The 19212-nt window shown below is 44.0% G+C and overlaps 1 protein-coding gene and 1 non-coding gene across 2 annotated transcripts in view; one reads left to right on the top strand and one right to left on the bottom strand.

The window, feature by feature from the left end:
* Nucleotides 1-3451: 3451 nt before the first annotated feature.
* On the bottom strand, nucleotides 3452-3522 carry trnag-acc (transfer RNA glycine (anticodon ACC)). The gene has a single exon. It is a non-coding gene; the product is annotated as a tRNA-Gly (tRNA).
* A 1006-nt stretch (nucleotides 3523-4528) lies between these two features.
* zc3h18 (zinc finger CCCH-type containing 18) overlaps nucleotides 4529-19212 on the top strand; it is a 31695-nt gene continuing 17011 nt past the window's right edge. Inside the window, exons 1-9 of the mRNA XM_070907645.1 lie at nucleotides 4529-4640; nucleotides 5665-6665; nucleotides 9923-10007; nucleotides 11562-11710; nucleotides 11905-12000; nucleotides 12481-12623; nucleotides 13223-13252; nucleotides 13460-13574; nucleotides 14624-14895. Coding sequence (XP_070763746.1) covers nucleotides 5676-6665; nucleotides 9923-10007; nucleotides 11562-11710; nucleotides 11905-12000; nucleotides 12481-12623; nucleotides 13223-13252; nucleotides 13460-13574; nucleotides 14624-14895 — 1880 coding nt within the window. The 5' untranslated portion in view covers nucleotides 4529-4640; nucleotides 5665-5675. The remainder of the gene's footprint in view (nucleotides 4641-5664; nucleotides 6666-9922; nucleotides 10008-11561; nucleotides 11711-11904; nucleotides 12001-12480; nucleotides 12624-13222; nucleotides 13253-13459; nucleotides 13575-14623; nucleotides 14896-19212) is intronic.

The following is a 19212-nucleotide window of genomic DNA, read 5'->3' as shown; positions in this document are numbered from 1 at the left end:
CGGGTGAATTATTCCCTTTAGCTTGTCTAGAATATTCCGCTCACATAGGTACTCCATGTTAGCACGGCGCGCGAGCTAGCCCACTCTGTCATTGTGTCGCTCTTATCAGATATAAGCCCCCCCACACACACACACACACACACACCCTCACACCCCCCGGGGGGCCTGGCGGTTTTACGTTTAGTTACCTCTCATCTGCGTGTTTGCCGTCAGCAGCAGCGGGGGGCGGATGCGGCGGCGGCGGCGGCGGGCTGGCTGTGGCGGAGACGCGGTGATGACAACGCTGCCGTGCGGCTCGGCCGCTGGGCCGAGCGCCGACCCGCGTCCGCCGGGGATCCACGCCGAGAGAACGGGGACATGACGAATTCGGACAATGCAAAATCCAAATGTGAGCGATGCGATTTTTTTTTTTGCCCCCCCGCAGTCACATCTACATCAACAGGCTGCTGGACTCACGTGAACAGCGCGGGTCTCGGTACCACTCTATTTATATGTCTGCCGTGCTACATCATCTCTCTCTCTCTCTCTCTCTCTCTCCTCTCAACCCCCCCCCCTCCTCCACCTCAGTCCCCCAACCACCAAGCAGAGCAGCCCATCACTTAAACAGGCATGTGACAAAATCCAAACCCCACCAACCAATGTTTTCAGACAAACACTTCCTCTTATCTGCGCAGTAACTGAAAAAACTGTAAAAAAAAATATATATATAGCCATGTATCAGGCTACGCTTCAAATGAGCAGGGGTGGGAAGAGTACTAGAATATTGCACTCAAGTAAAAGCACTGTTACTTTTAATACATTTGACTGAAGTAAAAGTAAATGTGTGATGATTCGTTGTTAAATGAAATAACGCACGCCTGGCGTCCTCAGGTAGGGGGTTCCATAAAGGAGGAGCGCTTGTTGCAAAAGCTCAGTTGTGCATTTGGGAGGAATGAGTCTCCCGCTGAAGCTGCTCTTGTGTCCGACCAGTACGTCCTGGAGAGGATGGGAGACGTTTTCCAAGATGCCCCGCAGCGTCCTCCTCTCTGTCACCACCGTCAGAGAGTCCAGCTCCACCTCCCCAACAACGTCACTGGCCCCTTGCGGATCAGTTTGTCGAGTCTGTCGGAGTCCGCCACCCTCAGCCTGCTGGCCCCAGCATGCAACAAGCACAGAGGATGGCACTGGCCACCGCAGACTCATAGAACATCCTCAGCATAGTCCGGCAGATGTTGAAGGACCTCAGCCGCCTCAGAAAATAGAGACGGCTCTGGTCTTTCCTGTAGAGGGCATTAGTGTTCTTTACCCAGTCCCGTTTATTGTCAATGTGGACTCCCAGGTACTTGTAATCCTGGATCCCCCTGGATGGAAACAGGGGTCATCTGCACCTTGGTCCTCCTCAGATCCACAGTCAGCTCCTTTGTCTTTGTCACGTTGAGCTGCAGGTGGTTCTGCTCGCACCATGCGACAAAGTAGACCACAGCAGCCCTGTACTCCTCCTCATCACCCTCACTGATAGATCCAGCTACTGCTGAGTCATCAGAAACCTTCTGAAGATGGCAGGTCTCAGTGCAGTAGCTGAAGTCCGTGGTGTAGACGGTGAAGAGGGATGGAGAGAGGACAGTCCCCTGCGGGGTCCCCGGTGTTGCTGACCACTCTGTCTGACACACAGTGTTGTAAGCGCACATACTGTGGTCTGCCAGTCAGGTAGTTGACAATCCAGGACACGAGGGGGGCATCCACTTGCATCTCCGTCAGCTTCTCACCCAGTAGAGCCGGACGGATGGAGTTGAACGCACTGGAGAAGTCAAAAAACATGACTCTCACAGCGCTCGGCGGCTTATTCAGGTGGGCGTAGATGTGGTTGAGCAGGTAGATGATGGCATCCTCAACTCCAAGTCGGGGCTGATAGGCGAACTGAAGGGGGTCCAAGTGTGGCTTGACCGTGGGCCGGAGCCACTGGGACGCGGCGTCTTCGGCACAGGAACGAGGCAGGATGTCTTCCACAGCACGGGGACCCTCTGAAGACTCAGGCTCATGTTGAAGACATGGTGAAGTACTCCACATAGCTGGGGGGGGGGGGGCACAGGCTTTAAGCACCCTGGGGCTGACGCCATCAGGGCCCGCGGCCTTGCTTGAGTGGAGTCTCATCAGCTGTCTCCTAACATGGTCAGCAGTGAAGCACACTGTAGAGGTGACCGGTGGGGGAGGGGTGGGGTTGTCAGGTTGAAGGTGGGGGGCTGTGAGGAGCAGGAGGGGGAGGGGGGGAGTGGAATAGGTGAAGGTTGGAGGCAGACAGCATCTCCTCACTCCACCTCTCCTTATGGTTGCAGGCTGTCTCTTCACCAGGCACATAACAGGGGTTGAGGTGCACTAGGTTGTGGTCTGACCTACCCAGAGGGGGGGGGGGCGGGGGGGGGAGCTGTATGCATCCTTCACGTTAGCATACAGCAAGTCCAGGGTCCTCTCCTCTCTAGTAGGACAGCTGACATACTGAGTGAAGGTGGGAAGTGTCTTATCTTTAGAAGCAAACAACTTTAGAAATTCTTGCAGTCCGAGCCATGGACGCCACAGAGTGGTTTCAGACCGCGGGGGAAAAGACAGAATAAGTTCAGTGTCATCTGCATAGCTGTGGAAGGTAAAGCTTCAGGTGGCGAGCAGACATCCACTGACAGATGTCTGCAAGACAGGCAGAGATTCCTGCTGCCACCTGGGTTTCAAACCAGGGAAAAGACAAGAGTTAGTTCAGTGTCGTCTGCACATGTGAAGCTATGTGAGTGAATGACAGACGCGAGCACAATGAATACCACACAAGCTTTTGATTGGACCTGGACCCTGTTATTATAACAATGCACACAGTTAAGCACCAAGTGTGTTGCTTAAGTATTGTGTGTTATGTTTTGAACACGTTTGTTAGTGTATCCTTCACAGCTGAGTGGTACCTCCATTTCTACACAGCTTCTGATGGCATGTGACAAAGTTAAAAATGCGTGGCAGGCAACAAGTCTACCACTGAGCCACCAATGCCTGAAATCTTCATTTAATGTGGGTTGACGCGCCCACATTTCTGGTGGAATTCTCACCTCTGTGCAGGCAACAAGTCCACCGCCGAGCCACCAATGCTTAATGCACCTGGTACTTGGCCAGTTTCAAGTCCATTTGCTTTCCAACTTGAAAGGCCCTGAAAACATTTTCTCAGGCAAAATAATAAGACATTTAGCAAGGCCCTGCTTTCTCCCCTTCAGGCGTGGGTTGGAATCCTCCTTCAGAAAGAAAGGCTTTTGGAGGGACCTGAACCCTGTTATTATAATGCTGTGCACAAAGTTTAGCAATGAATGAGTGATTTGTTGCTGTATTATGTTACTTATTAAACTTATTATATAAGTTTGTCGTCAGATTATTATTCACAGGTGAGCAGTACCTCAAATACTACCCTGCTCCTGATGTAGTGTGACGAAGTTAAAACTTTCGTTGCATTGGCCGGGAATCGAACCCGGGCCTCCCGCGTGGTAGGCGAGAATTCTACCACTGAACCACCAATGCTTGAAAGTTTCAGTAAAATAGCTGTAGTCAACTTTTGGCACTGCACTTTATGGGTTGTATTGGTCCTTTGAATGTATTTGAACAGGTAAAAAAGAATAATCTGTCAAATATAACCCTCAGGAATGAAATCAAGTCATTTTGAGGCAGAAACAACCTTTCAGGTAACAGGTAGAAGATAAAATAATGTAGCCTAGGGCCATAAGGATAATTGCAAAATAGATAATTTCTTTATTTTGAATCTAACCCCTCCATAAACCACGTCAATTACGGCATAGTTTCCAAATGCAGACAAGGATATTAGACGTACCAAACGCATATAAACATCGTTAACAATACTTCAGCATTGCCTATAATCGCGTACACGTCATGCCTGATTACATCAACTGTAAACACTTCCTTGGCCACAATTGTGATCATTCGGTCGCAAGAAATGTTAAACTTTCACCATGGACATAAAGTTATATTTCCACGTCATGACAGTTTGATCCAGATAAAAGCAGCTGCATACTTAAACTTCCTTAAATAGCTAGAAAAAGCTGTTCTTTGGAGCCGATTGTCCGGTTATATAGTCTTTGCCTCACTAAGTCCGTCCGGTACCCCAAGCACAAACACGCCCACCCACTTTACAAGATGGAACAGCAGGGGCTCCATGACCAGCCACTGCGCAGTGCGTAATAGCGCATGAACATTAGACCATTAGAACATTTTATTAGGACATAAAGAATCACTCCCACAAAACTCAGTTGGCCTATAGGAGGTCTAATGTTCATTACGTGCTTTAGTCATTGTTTGAACTATTACGACCGGGAAAAGTGTAAAAATATAGATATTGTTGAAGACGTGCGAAGTGGCCCAATTAAACCTCTTCAAACACTGAAGAAGAAGAAGATCCTGATTCACTTCCAGCGCGGCTTTTTACCCCCCACACTGTCGTATGTTGATGACGTCGAAGTAATGGCCGCTCTCGCTGTGCCGTGTGGGGTGTTTTATTTTCTCCACCGTAGCGGTTAAATTAAACCGTATAATATTTATTGCAGGCTGTAAAAAAAACAATATCAACGCGAGAGGGAAGTTCTTAACGCAGCAGTGCCGTCTTTAAAGAGCTCCGGGTCGGCAAGGTGAATGAAAATGTGTGGGTTTTTTTTTTAGCAGAGCTAGCAGAGTCGAGCTGCGCTTTTAGCTTAGCTTCGGTGGAGGCTGCATTGTTAATTGAAAGACAGGCGAGTGTGCTACATTTTCCGCTTATTTGCTAAAGCGGCAGTGTCCGGCTGGTAATGCCGTGAAGCTAACCGGTTTGTTTGTTTATATTCGTCGGTGAAGATTTGCTGCTCGGCGAGGGCAGTGTGGTCGTTGGTTAGCCAAGCTCCCTTCGTGTTGATAAGTTATGGGCCTTGTTGCCAACTAGCGCGACCCAGTTGTAGTAAGTTAGAAGTGTTACGGGTCATGTTACGCTGCAGGTGAACTTATGTGGTATTTACAGACTTGGACATGTTGTCTAATTATGTAAACACGTCCGTAACTTATACCATGGGACTCTTACGAGACAGTTGAAGTCTATGGAGTTTTGAACACCCAAGTTACCATTTGCAGACATTTGCTAGCTAGCTTGCTATAGCTAAGTTTTCCCTTTGCTGTTGAATTAGTAGCGCCGAAAGCTAACATTCATTAAGCCAATCCTGTGTTCGCTTATAAACGTATTGTTACGTCGTATTCTTATATCAAGTGTTTTAAAGTTATGAATGTTATAGTCTTCTCCATCTAGATAGCAATTTTGTTAGCAAGCTAGCCAGTTGTTATTTGCACAGGTTATTTGAGTCGGAGTCTGCTGTCATTTTCATTTTCTTTACATTTTGTGTGTTATTTAGCCCAATATATGTTGTGCTGTAGAGTCCCATATGCCAAAGTCTGTTAGCTCATTAGATGCAACTTTATTGGTTCGTAATGTTCTGAAATCATTTTCTACCTGGTATACAACCTGGCTGATTTGTAAAGATGTTAAATTGACAGATTTTTGAATGCAGTTTGGTATGGTGTTCTTTTCATGATATAGAAAAGCATAAATATGCTATCAAAGTGCAGGCTCAGTTAGCATATTACTTATTGACAGTTTGTTAAAGATTGCTGTTTTTCTGTTTACACCAGAAAATTCTCTAATGGATACCCCTGAAAGCCCTACTCAGTCCCCTCTGTCTCCTGAGGAGGAGGAGAAGGGCTTCTCTGACAGTGAGCTGCTAGATTCTCCTGATGAAGAGGACAGGGTTATCTCAGACAGTGAGATAGTCCATGAAGAGGAGAATGGGGGGCTGATTGAGGAGGACGATGAGGAAGACGTGCTGGGAAGCAGAGGAAGAGGTTCAGAATTAGAGGAGGAGGGGGAAGAAGAGGATGAGGTGGTCCCTGACTTTGTCTCTGACCCAGAGGATGATGAGCCTGTCGGAGAAACTGAAGGGATGGGACTGGAGGATGGGACCATTGTGCTGATGGGTGGGGGTGAAGATGTTCCACAAGGGGACCCGTTGGATGGGGAGGAGGAGGAGGAAGAGGAGAAGGAAGGAGAGGAGCAAGAGGATAGAATCTTTGACACCCCACAGTCTCCAGACTCTGAGCCAGAACAGGGCAAGAGCTTCATCGCTGAAGAGGATGGAGAAGATAGGGAGGAAGGATACAGTGACTACAGAAAGGACACCTCAGCAGAGCCTGAAATGGCTGAGGTGGATGATGAGGAGGAGGAGGACGACAAAAGCAAGGCCAAGGAAGAAGAGGAGGACGAAAGGATGAGAGCTGAGGAGAGGAGGAGAGCTGTCGTGGTGAGGGAGATGAAGGATGACTCTGTGTCTGTTTCTCGGGAGCTGGACGAGCATGAACTTGATTATGATGAGGAGGTCCCAGAGGAGCCCAGCATCCCTGCACACGACGAAGAGGAAGATGAGGAAGACACAAAGGCAGAGGGAGAAGAAGAGGACGAGAGTGAGGACAAGGGCAGTAAAAAGAAGGAGAAGAAACCAATCCTCCCCCCATCTCCTAAAGACAGTGAATTGAAGAGGGCAGACGACTCCAAAGGGTCCGAGAGGGTGCGCATAGATTCCTTCAGAGACAAGAAGAAGGATGAGGACGATGGAGAGATTGATGAAGGAGAGATTGATGTAAGTGATCATAATTTGGCTGATAGTTATGTTCATTAGTGTGAGGTGATTCACTGGGTGCAGGTGAATGGTAAAAGAATGCCTTGCGTAGCTGTTATCTTGCCTGGAATAGTTTGTTTTTTTTATTGTGCTTTTGTTTTATTCTTCGATGTAAAACTTTATAAAATAGTAGCTGTTGAATGTTGAATGGTTTCCCCTCAGAAAAGTTGCAAGGCCCGGTGGCAAGCATCTTTGACGAGGGCCGGCGGCAGCATTCAGGCCATATAGTGTCTGTGATAACAGAATTACGAATGGAACTGCGGAATTGAGAATTTCAAAAGCTATGATACAGTTTCCATAGGTCCCTACATCATGTCAGTGCTAAAAGCTGACTGGAGATTTGAAAATAGGACTACATAATGTGTTGTTATAAATAGGGCTGCAACTAGCGATTTTCATTATTAATTAATCTGCTGATTTATTGTCACGATTAATCAATGACTCTTTTAAAAACTCTCTTGAAAAACGCTGATCACAATTTCCCAGCGCCCAAAGCGACGCCTTCTCATTGCTGCTTTTGTCCAACCAAGAGTCCAAAACCCAAGAGTCGTTCTTTATTTACTGTCATGGACAACAAAGAAAAGCAGCAAATCGTCACATTTAAGCAAACCATTAGCATTTTTGCTTGAAACAATTTATCGATTGCCAAAATAGTTGCCAACTCATTTTCTTTCGATCAAATGGTTGATTTCATCGAGTAATCGCCGCAGCTCTAGTTCTAAATAAGTAATTTATTCAACGCACATTTAAAAAGAAATTAACAACCATAGCAGGGTCTTACAAATAATCAGTAACAATGTACGGCCTTGGAATGCTGTGCACATTTCAACAACAACAAAATACATTTAAATAAATAATATCAAGGTATTTAAGTCATGATTGGCTGCTGCCAACCAAGCTATCCAAACTGATCACTTTCAGGCCGCGGGGGGAAATAAATCAGCTCTTGGTGCATGCCATTAGCTTATAATTGTGTCTTCTCCTTCATGAGCACTGGAGTGTGCAGGTGAAAGCAAGCAAAATAGTTTTTTGTTTTTTTTTGCAGCACAGACTGCATGTTGGATCGCTGCGAGCCATTCTCCTGGGTCGTTCACAGAAAACCTCCAGGGCTTTCTGGAAGTCCATCTCAGCCACAGGGGGGGGGTCCATTTATTTTGATCCACCTACAGGCTGTCAGGCTTTTCCCCCCGCAGCCCTTTTTCTGAGGTCTGTCTCGATCTATTGAAGAATAATCACATACGTACAGCCATCGCCAATTAGAAAGGACCAACAAAAATGTAACTTGGTAGAGTGCACACCGACTTGAACTGCTAACAGACTAAGCGACAGGCGAAAACATCAAAATCACAGCATGGTTGACCCTGTTCATGGCAGAGAAGCCTCTTTCGCAGTTCACAGTTGATACTGGAATTGTCAGTGTGATGGCAGAGAGCCGAGCCAGATTTGAATAGAGAAGCTTCAAGAAGTGCTTCTGCTACTAACCTTGAAAATACCCTGGGAAACATGCACCTTGAAACTGGCCCATTCCTTGAGCAATACCCCCGTCATCCATGGCAGGGCATGTTCTGGCAAGCAGCTTTAACATACGTTCAATGCAGTCATCTTCCTCCCTCTCCAGAGCTTGTGGGCCGAGTACATTGAATGCAGCCAGAATGTTCATCTCCTCTCCAGGTTGTCAGTAAGATGGTCCAAGTACGGCTCTATTACCATTAGATTAGACATGATAATGATAATAAGAATACAGATTTGTATGGCACTTTTACCACACTCACGGCACCTAACGGTACAAAGTAATGGCAACGTTAAAAGCAGGTAACAGCTCATTTTTTAAGGTCCTATTTTTGTGTGAAAAAGGGGTTCAAAAAGGGGCTTGGTCAATGCCTCCACCCACCTTATGGCATCTCTTCCTTTCCTCCTCTGCTGGTGTGTTTGGACTTTTCATGGCCATGCTGCTCATCCCTCGCCTCTCTGATTTGTCAAATGGTCTCAATTGTGACAGGCACCGAAAATATTAATGGAACATAATAAAGGAACATGGTTGTTTTCCATAGACAAATTGGTGTTAAGCTAGTCATTCAAAGTCAATTTACATGTTCCTTAATATCCAAAAACATGCCATCTTCCTTTTGATATAGTGGGATTATAATCAGTGAATGACTTGCTGTTTTTTTTTGGACATGAAAAACGTTAACTGCTGCTAGTAGTCTGACTCGCCAGATGTGGGCTGTTGGTATAAGTCTGCCATTGGCTGACTATTTCAGTCCTCCCATTCTGCCATCTGCGCGTTACCGTTTTTGCAAGGGCACCGTCGGGAAATCTCACATACAGAAATCGGTTAATATGAACATGTCAGTACAGCACAATAATGAAATGAAATAGCAAATTAGTCTGATTGTCAGGCTAGCTTTGTTTATACTAGAATTAGATTTGTGTGCAATAGGGATTCTCACGATGATTGAAGCTGCCGGCTCTCACTTTTTTAGCAGTCTGAATCCTCTGAGCGCAAACTCAAACTGAAGAAACACTTTCTGAGTTAACCACCAGATGGAGACAAAGAGCGTCTGTATTATCTTCAAAATCAAAATTGCCTTTGCACTAAATGATTAGAATCTTATTCAAATTGCTGGTTAAATATTTCCTTTTTAAGACATTATGGCCGAGTAATTTTGAAGGTCAAATTCATTTCAAAAGTAGTCCCTAGCTATATGCCCTAGCGTGTTGACCAAGACAGCAAGTTGGTTGGCTATCGCTCCTTATAGAAGATGTATTGAAAAGCTGACGATCGGGATCCAATTCCGCTTTTAAAAATTCATGCCGGTGCACTCAAATCTTGACTCAGAATCTTTTGTTGTCATTATACTTCCATATTTATGGCCCCTGTGATGTCATAGACCTACTTGTAGGTATATGTGACCCTGCAAGACAGCGCAGTGTCACATACTGTTGATGAGGAATAGGAATTGATAAGATTGTTATTGCTACCAATGCCATTATTGATAATGATAATTTTTTTTTCATTTCTAAAAATTGTCTTTGATCATTGGTTTTTACATCAGATATAATAAATAATGCTAAATGCATATCAACTTTTTTTTTTTTTTACCATGAAATAGAAATAAAACACTCTCTACATGCCTCATTTCTTAGCATGATTAGTAGATAGGCTACGCTTTTATAATGGTGTCCTGACTTGCCTTTTTGTATGTGTATGTGGGCAGGATGATGACCTGGAGGAGGGGGAGGTCAAAGATCCCTCGGACAGGAAGATCAGACCACGTCCCATCTGCAGGTTCTTCATCAAAGGTAGGCGGCGAAGAGGATGTCCTAGCCCAGAGCTTATGAGCTTATGACAGATGTGGATTGGAAGTGTGCGTTCACACTGATTACCAACTGATAGAATCTCATATCATGATAAACTAAATTCTTCACCTTGGAAATTTGGTATTTTCCTTGTTTCTGTTTTTTTTTTTTTTTAGACAATCAATTTTGGAAGTTGTATATTATTTCTGAGGATAGTAAAAAATAACAGGCTTTCACTTGTGTTAAGTTTTGATACACAAGAACACAAAGAATGCTGTTGGATTGGATTTTTTAGATTAGATTAGACACAGTAACCAAAATTCTCAAATTCTCCCATGCACCCTTGAATATTTAACAATAACTATACAGGCTTAATTGTTCTATGTATAATTATGGATTTACAACTATCTGAACGTTGTAATGTTATGGGTTTTGTTGTGGTTTTGGGGAGCATGTGAGCAACGTCAGCGTTTGTGTCAGCTTTTGTTATGCAAGTTCTACAGCAGGGGGAGCCGTTGTACTTAACATAGATGTCTTTTTCTACTGCCTACTGTGAGGACATGTACTCAACTAGAGATTGTCAAGAGATTGTGAGTGTGCGCCTCATGCGCGCCGTGTATCCGACGCCAACGTCACCAGCACTAAGTGTCTAACCAAGGTGTTGACATTGCCATTGGTAACACCTGTGCTGTGAATGTGGATTGAAATGATACTAGATGCCTTTGTCTTGATTATGGCAATGGCAAAAGTGAATGAATGAACTTTTTTTTCATCCTTTTGCTAGCATATATTAGCCTAAAAGAAATTCCTTCATCCGTAAATTATAGCTTTTGTTCTCATAGTTTTTATAACTGTCTTTATTATTTAATATACCTTGATTTTTCTTACTTATGTTTATGCTGCTGTACCAACGCAGATTTCCCCGCTGAGGGATGAATGAAGGATTATCTTATGTCATATTGGCAAATGCCTTCTCAGCATCTAGTGAAAGGATGACAGTTATGAGAGTCATTTTGGTGGGATGGATATGAGATTGAAAAGACGGCGTGTGTTATTTGATGAATGTCTGCCTTTTGATAAATCCTGTTTGATCTGGGTGAATGAGATGAGGGTGAAAAGTCATCTCATGACACTTTACATATAGAGCAGGTCTAGCCCATACTATTTATAATGTTATTACAGAGACACAACAGTTCCCACCATGAGCCCAAACACTGATTCAATTCGGGTTGCTAGTGCTTTGACGATTTTGATGCTAACAGCCTAGAGCCCACAAGGAGTAGCTACATATTTTTCACTGCTGGTAATTTGTCCGCATCTTGAAAGTGTCACTTAATTTGCAACTGGATTTGTACCAAGACCACACTGTCGCATCCATAATAGAAAGCATAATCAGTGTCTAAATGGGCATTTTCAATGTGCTTAAGCAGTATATATATTAAAATGCCTTCCTCTCATTTCATTCCAAGGAAGCGCCACTCTTTACAAATCATTTTCGTGTTTTGTTACTCTTGGTAACTGCGCCTTTAAACCACACTACACTTTTGTTTCCTCCAGGAAATTGTACTTGGGGTATGAACTGTAGGTTCATCCACCCCGGAGTCAATGACAAAGGCAACTATTCCCTCATCAGTAAACCAGAGCTGTTCTCACCCAATGGAGCGCCGCCTGCAGGACCCCACCCGCTCATACCCAATAATCCCTGGGTACGTCTCTCTCTCTCTCCCCCACTACTCTGCATTTTTGATACGAAGACTATTATTTTTTTTTTTTTACAACTTTTGTAAAACAGTAAAAATGGTGTCAGTACAATCTGATAAATCATGATGTGTACAAATGCTCAGGGCGCCATCTGCAATTCTACTGACAGTATCGCTTAATTTGTCACTTTGGGTTTTAGGCTGGACCTGCAGTGGAGGAGCTCCCTCCGCCCCCTCCTCCGGTGGAGCCTCCCGTGGAGAGTGCCTGGGAGAGAGGTCTGAGGCATGCAAAGGAGGTAAAACACTTCCACCGCCTCTCATGCAAACAAAATTGAACTTGTGCCAAATGGAAGAGCTGTGGGGCTGCCAGGAGTGTGTAAACTAACTGCGACCGTAGACCCTGTTTGTTTAATGACACTCCAACCCGAACGGAAGAGCTTGCTTCATTGTACTACTACCTTACCAGTCAGGGGGAATTGTGCCCTTATATATTGTTAAAAGCATATCTTGTCACAGAAGATTGTCTGCAGTGTTCGTTTTTTCTTTTCTCAAATATGGCCAAATGCTGAGGGAGCGTTATCTCCGTGCGAAAAATAAGACCAGCGTCACATTGCACGCACCGGATGTATTAGCCACACCTGGCTAATGCTAATGCAGTCTCATAAAACAGCCCTGCAGTAAGCCCTGCCTACTGTATTGCGTTATACACAAAGGTGTTTCTGTTATGTAGCCTACCCTCATTGAGATAAACAAACAAATTGTCCCGTGTCCCACAGGTGCTGAAGAAGGCCACCATCCGTAAGGAGCAGGAGCCGGACTTTGAGGAGAAGCGCTTCAACGTGACCATCGGCGAGGACGAGAGAGAGTTCGACAAAGAGAATGACTTCTTCAGAGAGCGCAGCTACCGCATCATCAGAGAGTACGACCTGTTCACATTGAACACACCGCGTCGCCAGTTGAAACCGGCACACGCGTCCCGCAGTGTCCTAGCGACGCCTAACGTCTAACTTGGTCGCGATTGGCCAGTGAGCCCAGTCAAACACGCATGCAGCACAATTGTACAAAATGTTGTAGCCACATGTAACATCTCCAGACCTACAAAAAAAAAAAAAGAAAAGCCCTGTTGGTGCCATGCCTTACACCCAACAGGAAGTTTTGAATGTAGCGGCCATTTAAATGCATTTTATTGCATGGATGTTTTAAAAGAACTAGATCCAGCGCTGCCAGTCAGCCTTGCTATCAATTTTTCCCCCTGTGGCCTTATGAGTATCTACATGCCAATGTTGTCTCCAATGTTGAGCCTTATGTAACATCATGCGATTTACATAAAACGTACATTGACTTGTCTCCACTAGATACACAGCAACGTAATGTATAAGGAGTGCGTCTTCTCTAGCACCAAATAGTTCACCCTTTAAAGTATACACACACACACCATTTGTGTATTAAATATACCAAATATGATACAATTTGATTTCCTGTCATTGATATATTTCTCCCCCCCCCCCCCCCTTTCAGTGAAATGGACTTCAGAGATCCTATATATGGGTAAGTGTAGCCTGACTTAGACTGCTGTTCTGTTTTCTGTTAAAACCTGAACCTTCACAGCGCCATGATGTGTAGACAGGTGTAGATGATGTATAAGATCCTTTTGTTAAAGTGCTCCAAACACTTAATAATAACACATTTAATAAACATCCAAGTAACCTTTTGCGAGGTATTAAAACAATTTCTCAAATGTGTTTCCCTCTTCAGTGACCCATATGCCGATCCGTACTATGACTATGAAATGGAGGCCCTATGGCGAGGTGGCCAGTACGAGAACTTCCGAGTGCAGTACACGGAAGCTCCTCTCCCTTACCACTACAGTGTGAGTTTCCTCCGCAGTTTTCTTTCTAACGTGAAAGAGCTTTCATCGCCAAATAGAGTCCTTGAACAACCCAAGAATGCATAAAGTCCAAACAGAGGACGACGCGTGAATGGTACAGTTGATTTCCATGTTTTTCCGCCTCTCCCGACAATTGGAGGAGAGATCTGGGGTCTCGTTCACAAAACACGGTGCGTAGGATCCGTCCTAAAACACTGCGTACTCAAAAACCTCAGAATCCGCTTAAGCGGGATGTTTTTAAGGAGCCGTTGTTGGACTATCGATGAGAGCAAGATGGAGACGCCGACTGGAAGAAAGAAGGCAAAATTTGCGAGATCGCGGTGCTCATCTCTGAGGTTGAGCACCATAAAGGTGGACTGTTTGGGGGGGGGGGGGTTCCCGTAGTATTTAAATAACTCGAGCCAAAACACGTGAAGTATTTTGTTCCATTTTATTTAGACATTTTTGTTTTAGCGTGCATGTTCAGCCTATACTTGTACCTTATAAGATATGTGACTGGTGATAATAATAGATATATGTAATTAGAGGTAGGCCCATACATTATGAAATGCAGTGATATGAGGTGATATATTTATTTTAAGCGTCATTTCCTGATCTCGCCATAATTTCGGTGTCTGGAAAAACTTTGCGTGCGCTCTACGCATGGGTGAAAGGAATGCGTAGAAATGCGCACCTGGTAATGTAATGTTAGGGGTTAACAGATCCATCGGAGCCACCCTGATCATTTCAAAAAATGTGAAATGGAGTTGCACTGACCGACATATTCCCTCACACACAATGTAGTCCCCAATGATTTCCCTATTTATTCCTGTTGGAGTAACGTTTGCTATAAAACTGCAGTCGCCAGCTTGAAACTGTAATAACTATAATGAAACTATGTTTGTGAGTTGTTCAATAGGAATGAATGGGCCCTGAGGCTGAATGCCAAAAAAGCGTTGCATGACAGACTAACACATTGTTGGTCTTGGTCTTTTCATGAGAAATGCAGAATTATTCTATGGAGATATTATATCAAATGTCCATCTGAACAGGAGCGCGAACGCGAGCAGGACCCTCGGGAGCGTCACCGGGACCGCGAGAGGGAGAGGGATCACCGCGAGAGGGAGCGCCGGCAGAGAGAGAGGGAGCGGGAAAGGGAGAGGGAGCGCGAGAAGGAGAGGATGCGGCGGAAAGAGGAGTGGGAGAGGGACCGGATGAAGCGGGACGAGAAGGAGAGGCCGAGGATGCGTCCTCCTCGCGACGCCCGGGAGAAGAAGGACGAGGACAAACTGAAGCCGCGCTCTCCCCTCAGCCTGCCACCCAAGTAAGTGAACTTTCAGTTGGCTTTAGGCTATTTGTTTTGATTTCATTTCATTTTTGATACACCAAAAAAAGAGCCAGGACAGCTAAAAAAAACCCAGTCATGATGACATGTTAGTATGTGGTGATGAATCTTTTCACTGCTGTATTAAGCCTAAGCATGGCGTAGGAAATGCGCAGATATTTTCGTCCTGTCCGACACCAATCAGTGGTGATTTAAAATGTTCTTTAAAAATGACTTTAGACTTTGACTCAGTGTTATCAGACGATGATTGTATTAAGGTGATAAAAGAGCATTAAAAAAAAGGTGTTTTTGTTCTTTTCATACTTGTTTGATCCTAAACAAGCCTGTCCTAAGCTTTAAGGAATGAAAACAACGTTTCATAACGGCATTGTTCCAGACTGTTCCAACAGTTTTGAACATTTTGAATATAGCAGCTTTTTTTTTTTACCACAGAGAATTTGAGCATACTTGTTATACACTGTATTATAGTCTGGCTATTGCAAGTCCAGGTGTTAGTTATAATGTACAATTGCAGTAATTATATATTGTAGTACATTGATATTTTCATGGAAATCAATTGAGAAATAGTCTATGGATGAAATAACCAGACAGAAATGTGTGCTTTTGGCTCATCCAGCAATTTAGGTACTTTGCAAAAAACCAAAGAACTTTTCTCACATCGATGCAAATGTCACTAAAAATCCAGCATTACCCTAAAGCAGTCCTGCTGATTGCCCTCTGTGTAAGGCTAAGTACCCCCAGAGATATTATATGGATAGCTAACAGTATAGCTTAATCTTTGACAGTTGACAAATTTAGATTGACTGTAGTTACATATCTTCATATCACCCAAACCTGGTTGGCAGTGAAGTTATTTTTATATTGTATGACTGCCAGTTCAGAGTTTACATTGGAAAAACAAAAATGTCAATCATTGATTCACATTATCATGTTTGCTGAGCCCTTTTTTTTTTTTTTTTTTTTTTTTAGTGCTTTGGTTGTATATTTAGTCTACACATTTTCATGCATTTTGTGACAGCGAACAGTAATTAGAAATTCCAGTTGGCGCATAAAATGTATGTCTCGGGTGTGGCATGCGGTGTAACAAAACATTACTCTCATTGCACCACACAGTACTACAGTCAAGTCATCTAGAAAACACATTTCCCTTGTTTTGCCCGCAGTCATGGTCTCTGGTTTTGAAATTGTGGAACTTTCTCACATCAGCCTTGTAGGCACCAACGATGATGATGATGATGATGATGATGATGATGATGACGTACCTGTCACCTTTTATTGTCAACTATGAGCCAATACCCGCATTTTGTTATTGTGTTCAGTGATGAGTCACAGGAAATATTACCTGCCAGATGAGCTGTTCAACCTGAAATCCTCCCAGTTTGAACAGCTAATTTCTAGTCATGTGCCTAGACCTTTTGAATCCGCCCACTCCACCTCCTCCTGGTCTGGCATCATGACGTGAAACGGCGGGTTTTTCTCAGTTGAAAAGCGATCGGTCCAATGAGCACCGCGGGGCACCCTGCTGTCAAGCGTTGTCGAGATTCAGGCGGATAGATTGGTCTCTAGTGATTGCTTAGGAAAAGCGGAATCCTCCTTCCCCCATGGAAATCTGTTGGAGTAATCATCACCTGCCAAATGTGGGTGATTCTGTGTAGTGGCGGAAGAATTTGCTCAACCTACCAAGCCACCGTGACATTCCACAATGCAGAAAAAACAATGTGGGTTTAAACAATGACATCCCGGACTTGTGCCAACATTTTTACATTCAGTGTTTGTCGATAACACAAACTATCTGCGAAATGAGGTAGCCTACTTAGCAACGCACACGTCCCCATGTATTCCGTATCATAGCAACCAAAGCGACTCAGCTGAAACAGGTTGTTACAGTTACACCCTGTTGACTGCTCGTTTATAGCACAGACTGTACATAAAGATGGCCGACGCGTCTCCACTTCCTCCCACTGTACGAAATGAAGCCAAACTCTCCCGGGTACGGCTGCTGGTGATGTCATTTGGGGCCAGAGCACAAAGCAGTCAATCTCAGCTGTCAATCATGACATTTCACCCTGTTTTTATAGCATCAAATAACTAATTAAAACCGAACGTATCAGAAAACACAACATCAGCGTGATAAGAACTTCCTAAAATGACAGAAACCATCTTTGGGGGGAAAATGTATTTGACTGTGTAAGCTAACATGGAGGGGGGGGGGGGGGGGGGCAGCCAGCCAGCCAGCCAGCCAGCCACCCAGCCACCAGGGAGCAATCGAGACGTTTTGGTTTAAAGGCACAGTTTCTGTTAATGCAAACTCAATCACTCACTTCATCGCTCTGAGTTTCCCCTATGTAACAGAAATACTTTTTCGTGCACAAATTATTTCCACTTGCTTCCACTTTTTATTGTAATTCAATTAGATTTAAGGCTCTTAATAGTTAGTGAAAAGTGAATATGGTCCAATTTTACTTTTCAATACAGGTTAATGGAAGACCGCTGCCTCAGTTGGTTTAAAATTTCATGTCTTTCATGCAAAATTCAACTTCAAGCTTGTATAATCAACTGAGGCTCATGCTTTTCCAGAAGGCTGCTCAGGCTGAATCATTAAACCCACAAAGGTCTGCAAACATCCTATTACCTTTTGTTTTACTCCTAGGGCCTTATGGGTTTATTTGCCCCACATCCTTTTTTTTCATTCCTTCCTCAAAGGAATCATCCTGTTGATAGGAAAAATAAAATGTAAGAGCTAAAAATAGCTTGCGTTATGATTCTATTTTGAGCTACAGGAGTGTGCTTGCTCTTGCATCACACCTGTGAAATGTCTCATTTGCCCGGAGATATGTGCCTTTTTATGTACTTGTGTATGTACACACTAAAGGACACCCTCTCATGATGATTATGTAATTCCACTTAAGTGTCCCTGTTCCAGATCTATGTTAGTGTTAGTTGAATTCATCATTGTTACATGCGATATTATGCTTAAAAACAGGTTGTTGCATCACAGACATAAACAGGTTTCTATTGTAACAGTAAACCAAACATTCTCCTCACACTAGTTAGAATGCCTAGCCTCGGCCTTCACCGGGCAGCGACAGGCACAGAGGTGGGACTCCTCCAAACATTCATTCAAAGTTCCTGTGATACAGGACAGTTTGATTCACATTGGGACTATCCGCTCATCTCGTTCATTTCCTCCAACAAATACACAGAGTTACACGCTTGAAGATAAACACTTGAATCTTGCTGTCTTTTTTTTTTACCCCGCAAAATTAAACATTTACCTCAGTTCTGGGGGAAATCCCATCCATGTGGATGGTAAATGACGTCGCTGTGAATTAGCCAACAGTTCACTGTAAATCACCTCCCTTTATATGTCTGTGATGTATCATGTCAGCAAACCCACAAAGGTCTGCAAACATCCTATTACCTTTTGTTTTACTCCAAGGGCCTTATGGGTTTATTTGCCCCACTTCCTCTTTTTTTTTTCATTCCTTCCTCAAAGGAATTCATCCTGTTGATAGGAAAAAGAAAATGTCAGAGCTAAAAATAGCTTGTGTTGTGATTCTATTTTTAGCACCAGGAGTGTGCTTGCTCTTGCATCACACCTATGAATTTTCTCATTGGCCCGGAGATATGTGCCTTTTATGTACTTGTGTATGTACACACTAAAGGACACCCTCTCATGATCAGAATCAGAAATACTTTATTGATCCCCGGGGGGAAATTGTACAGTACCGGTGCTCCCATTCAAGAGTAAAGTAGCATACTAAAAGTATGTACAAAATATAAAAATAAGAAATAGAAAATAAAAAAATATACACATTTACAGTATTTAAGTGAACAATGAGGTAAAAAAAAATATATACAATAACAATGTATATGTATGTATGTGTTGCACTGAAGTGTATGACTATATATCTATTGCACTTTTAAGAAAAAACTGTGAGGTAGTATATGAACAGGTGAAGTACAGATTTCCAGTGTCTGACACTCAGAGGGAGGAGTTGAACAGTCTGATGGCCACAGGCAGGAATGATTTCCTGTGGCGCTCTGTTGTACATTTTGGAGGAATGAGTCTCCCACTGAAGCTGCTCTTGTGTCCGACCAGTACGTCATGGAGAGGATGTGAAACATTGTCCAAGATGCCCCGCAGCTTGGACAGCGTCCTCCTCTCTGACACCACCGTCAGAGAGTCCAGCTCCACCCCCACAACGTCACTGGCCTTGCGGATCAGTTTGTTTAGTCTGTTGGAGTCCGCCACCCTCAGCCTGCTGCCCCAGCATGCAACAGCATAGAGGAGAG

This window comes from Enoplosus armatus, chromosome 6 (genome assembly GCF_043641665.1).
Source record: "Enoplosus armatus isolate fEnoArm2 chromosome 6, fEnoArm2.hap1, whole genome shotgun sequence".
Taxonomy (NCBI): Eukaryota; Metazoa; Chordata; class Actinopteri; order Centrarchiformes; family Enoplosidae; genus Enoplosus; species Enoplosus armatus.
The sequence above is the reverse complement of the archived record's forward strand: the minus strand, read 5'-3'. Positions and strand labels throughout refer to the sequence as shown.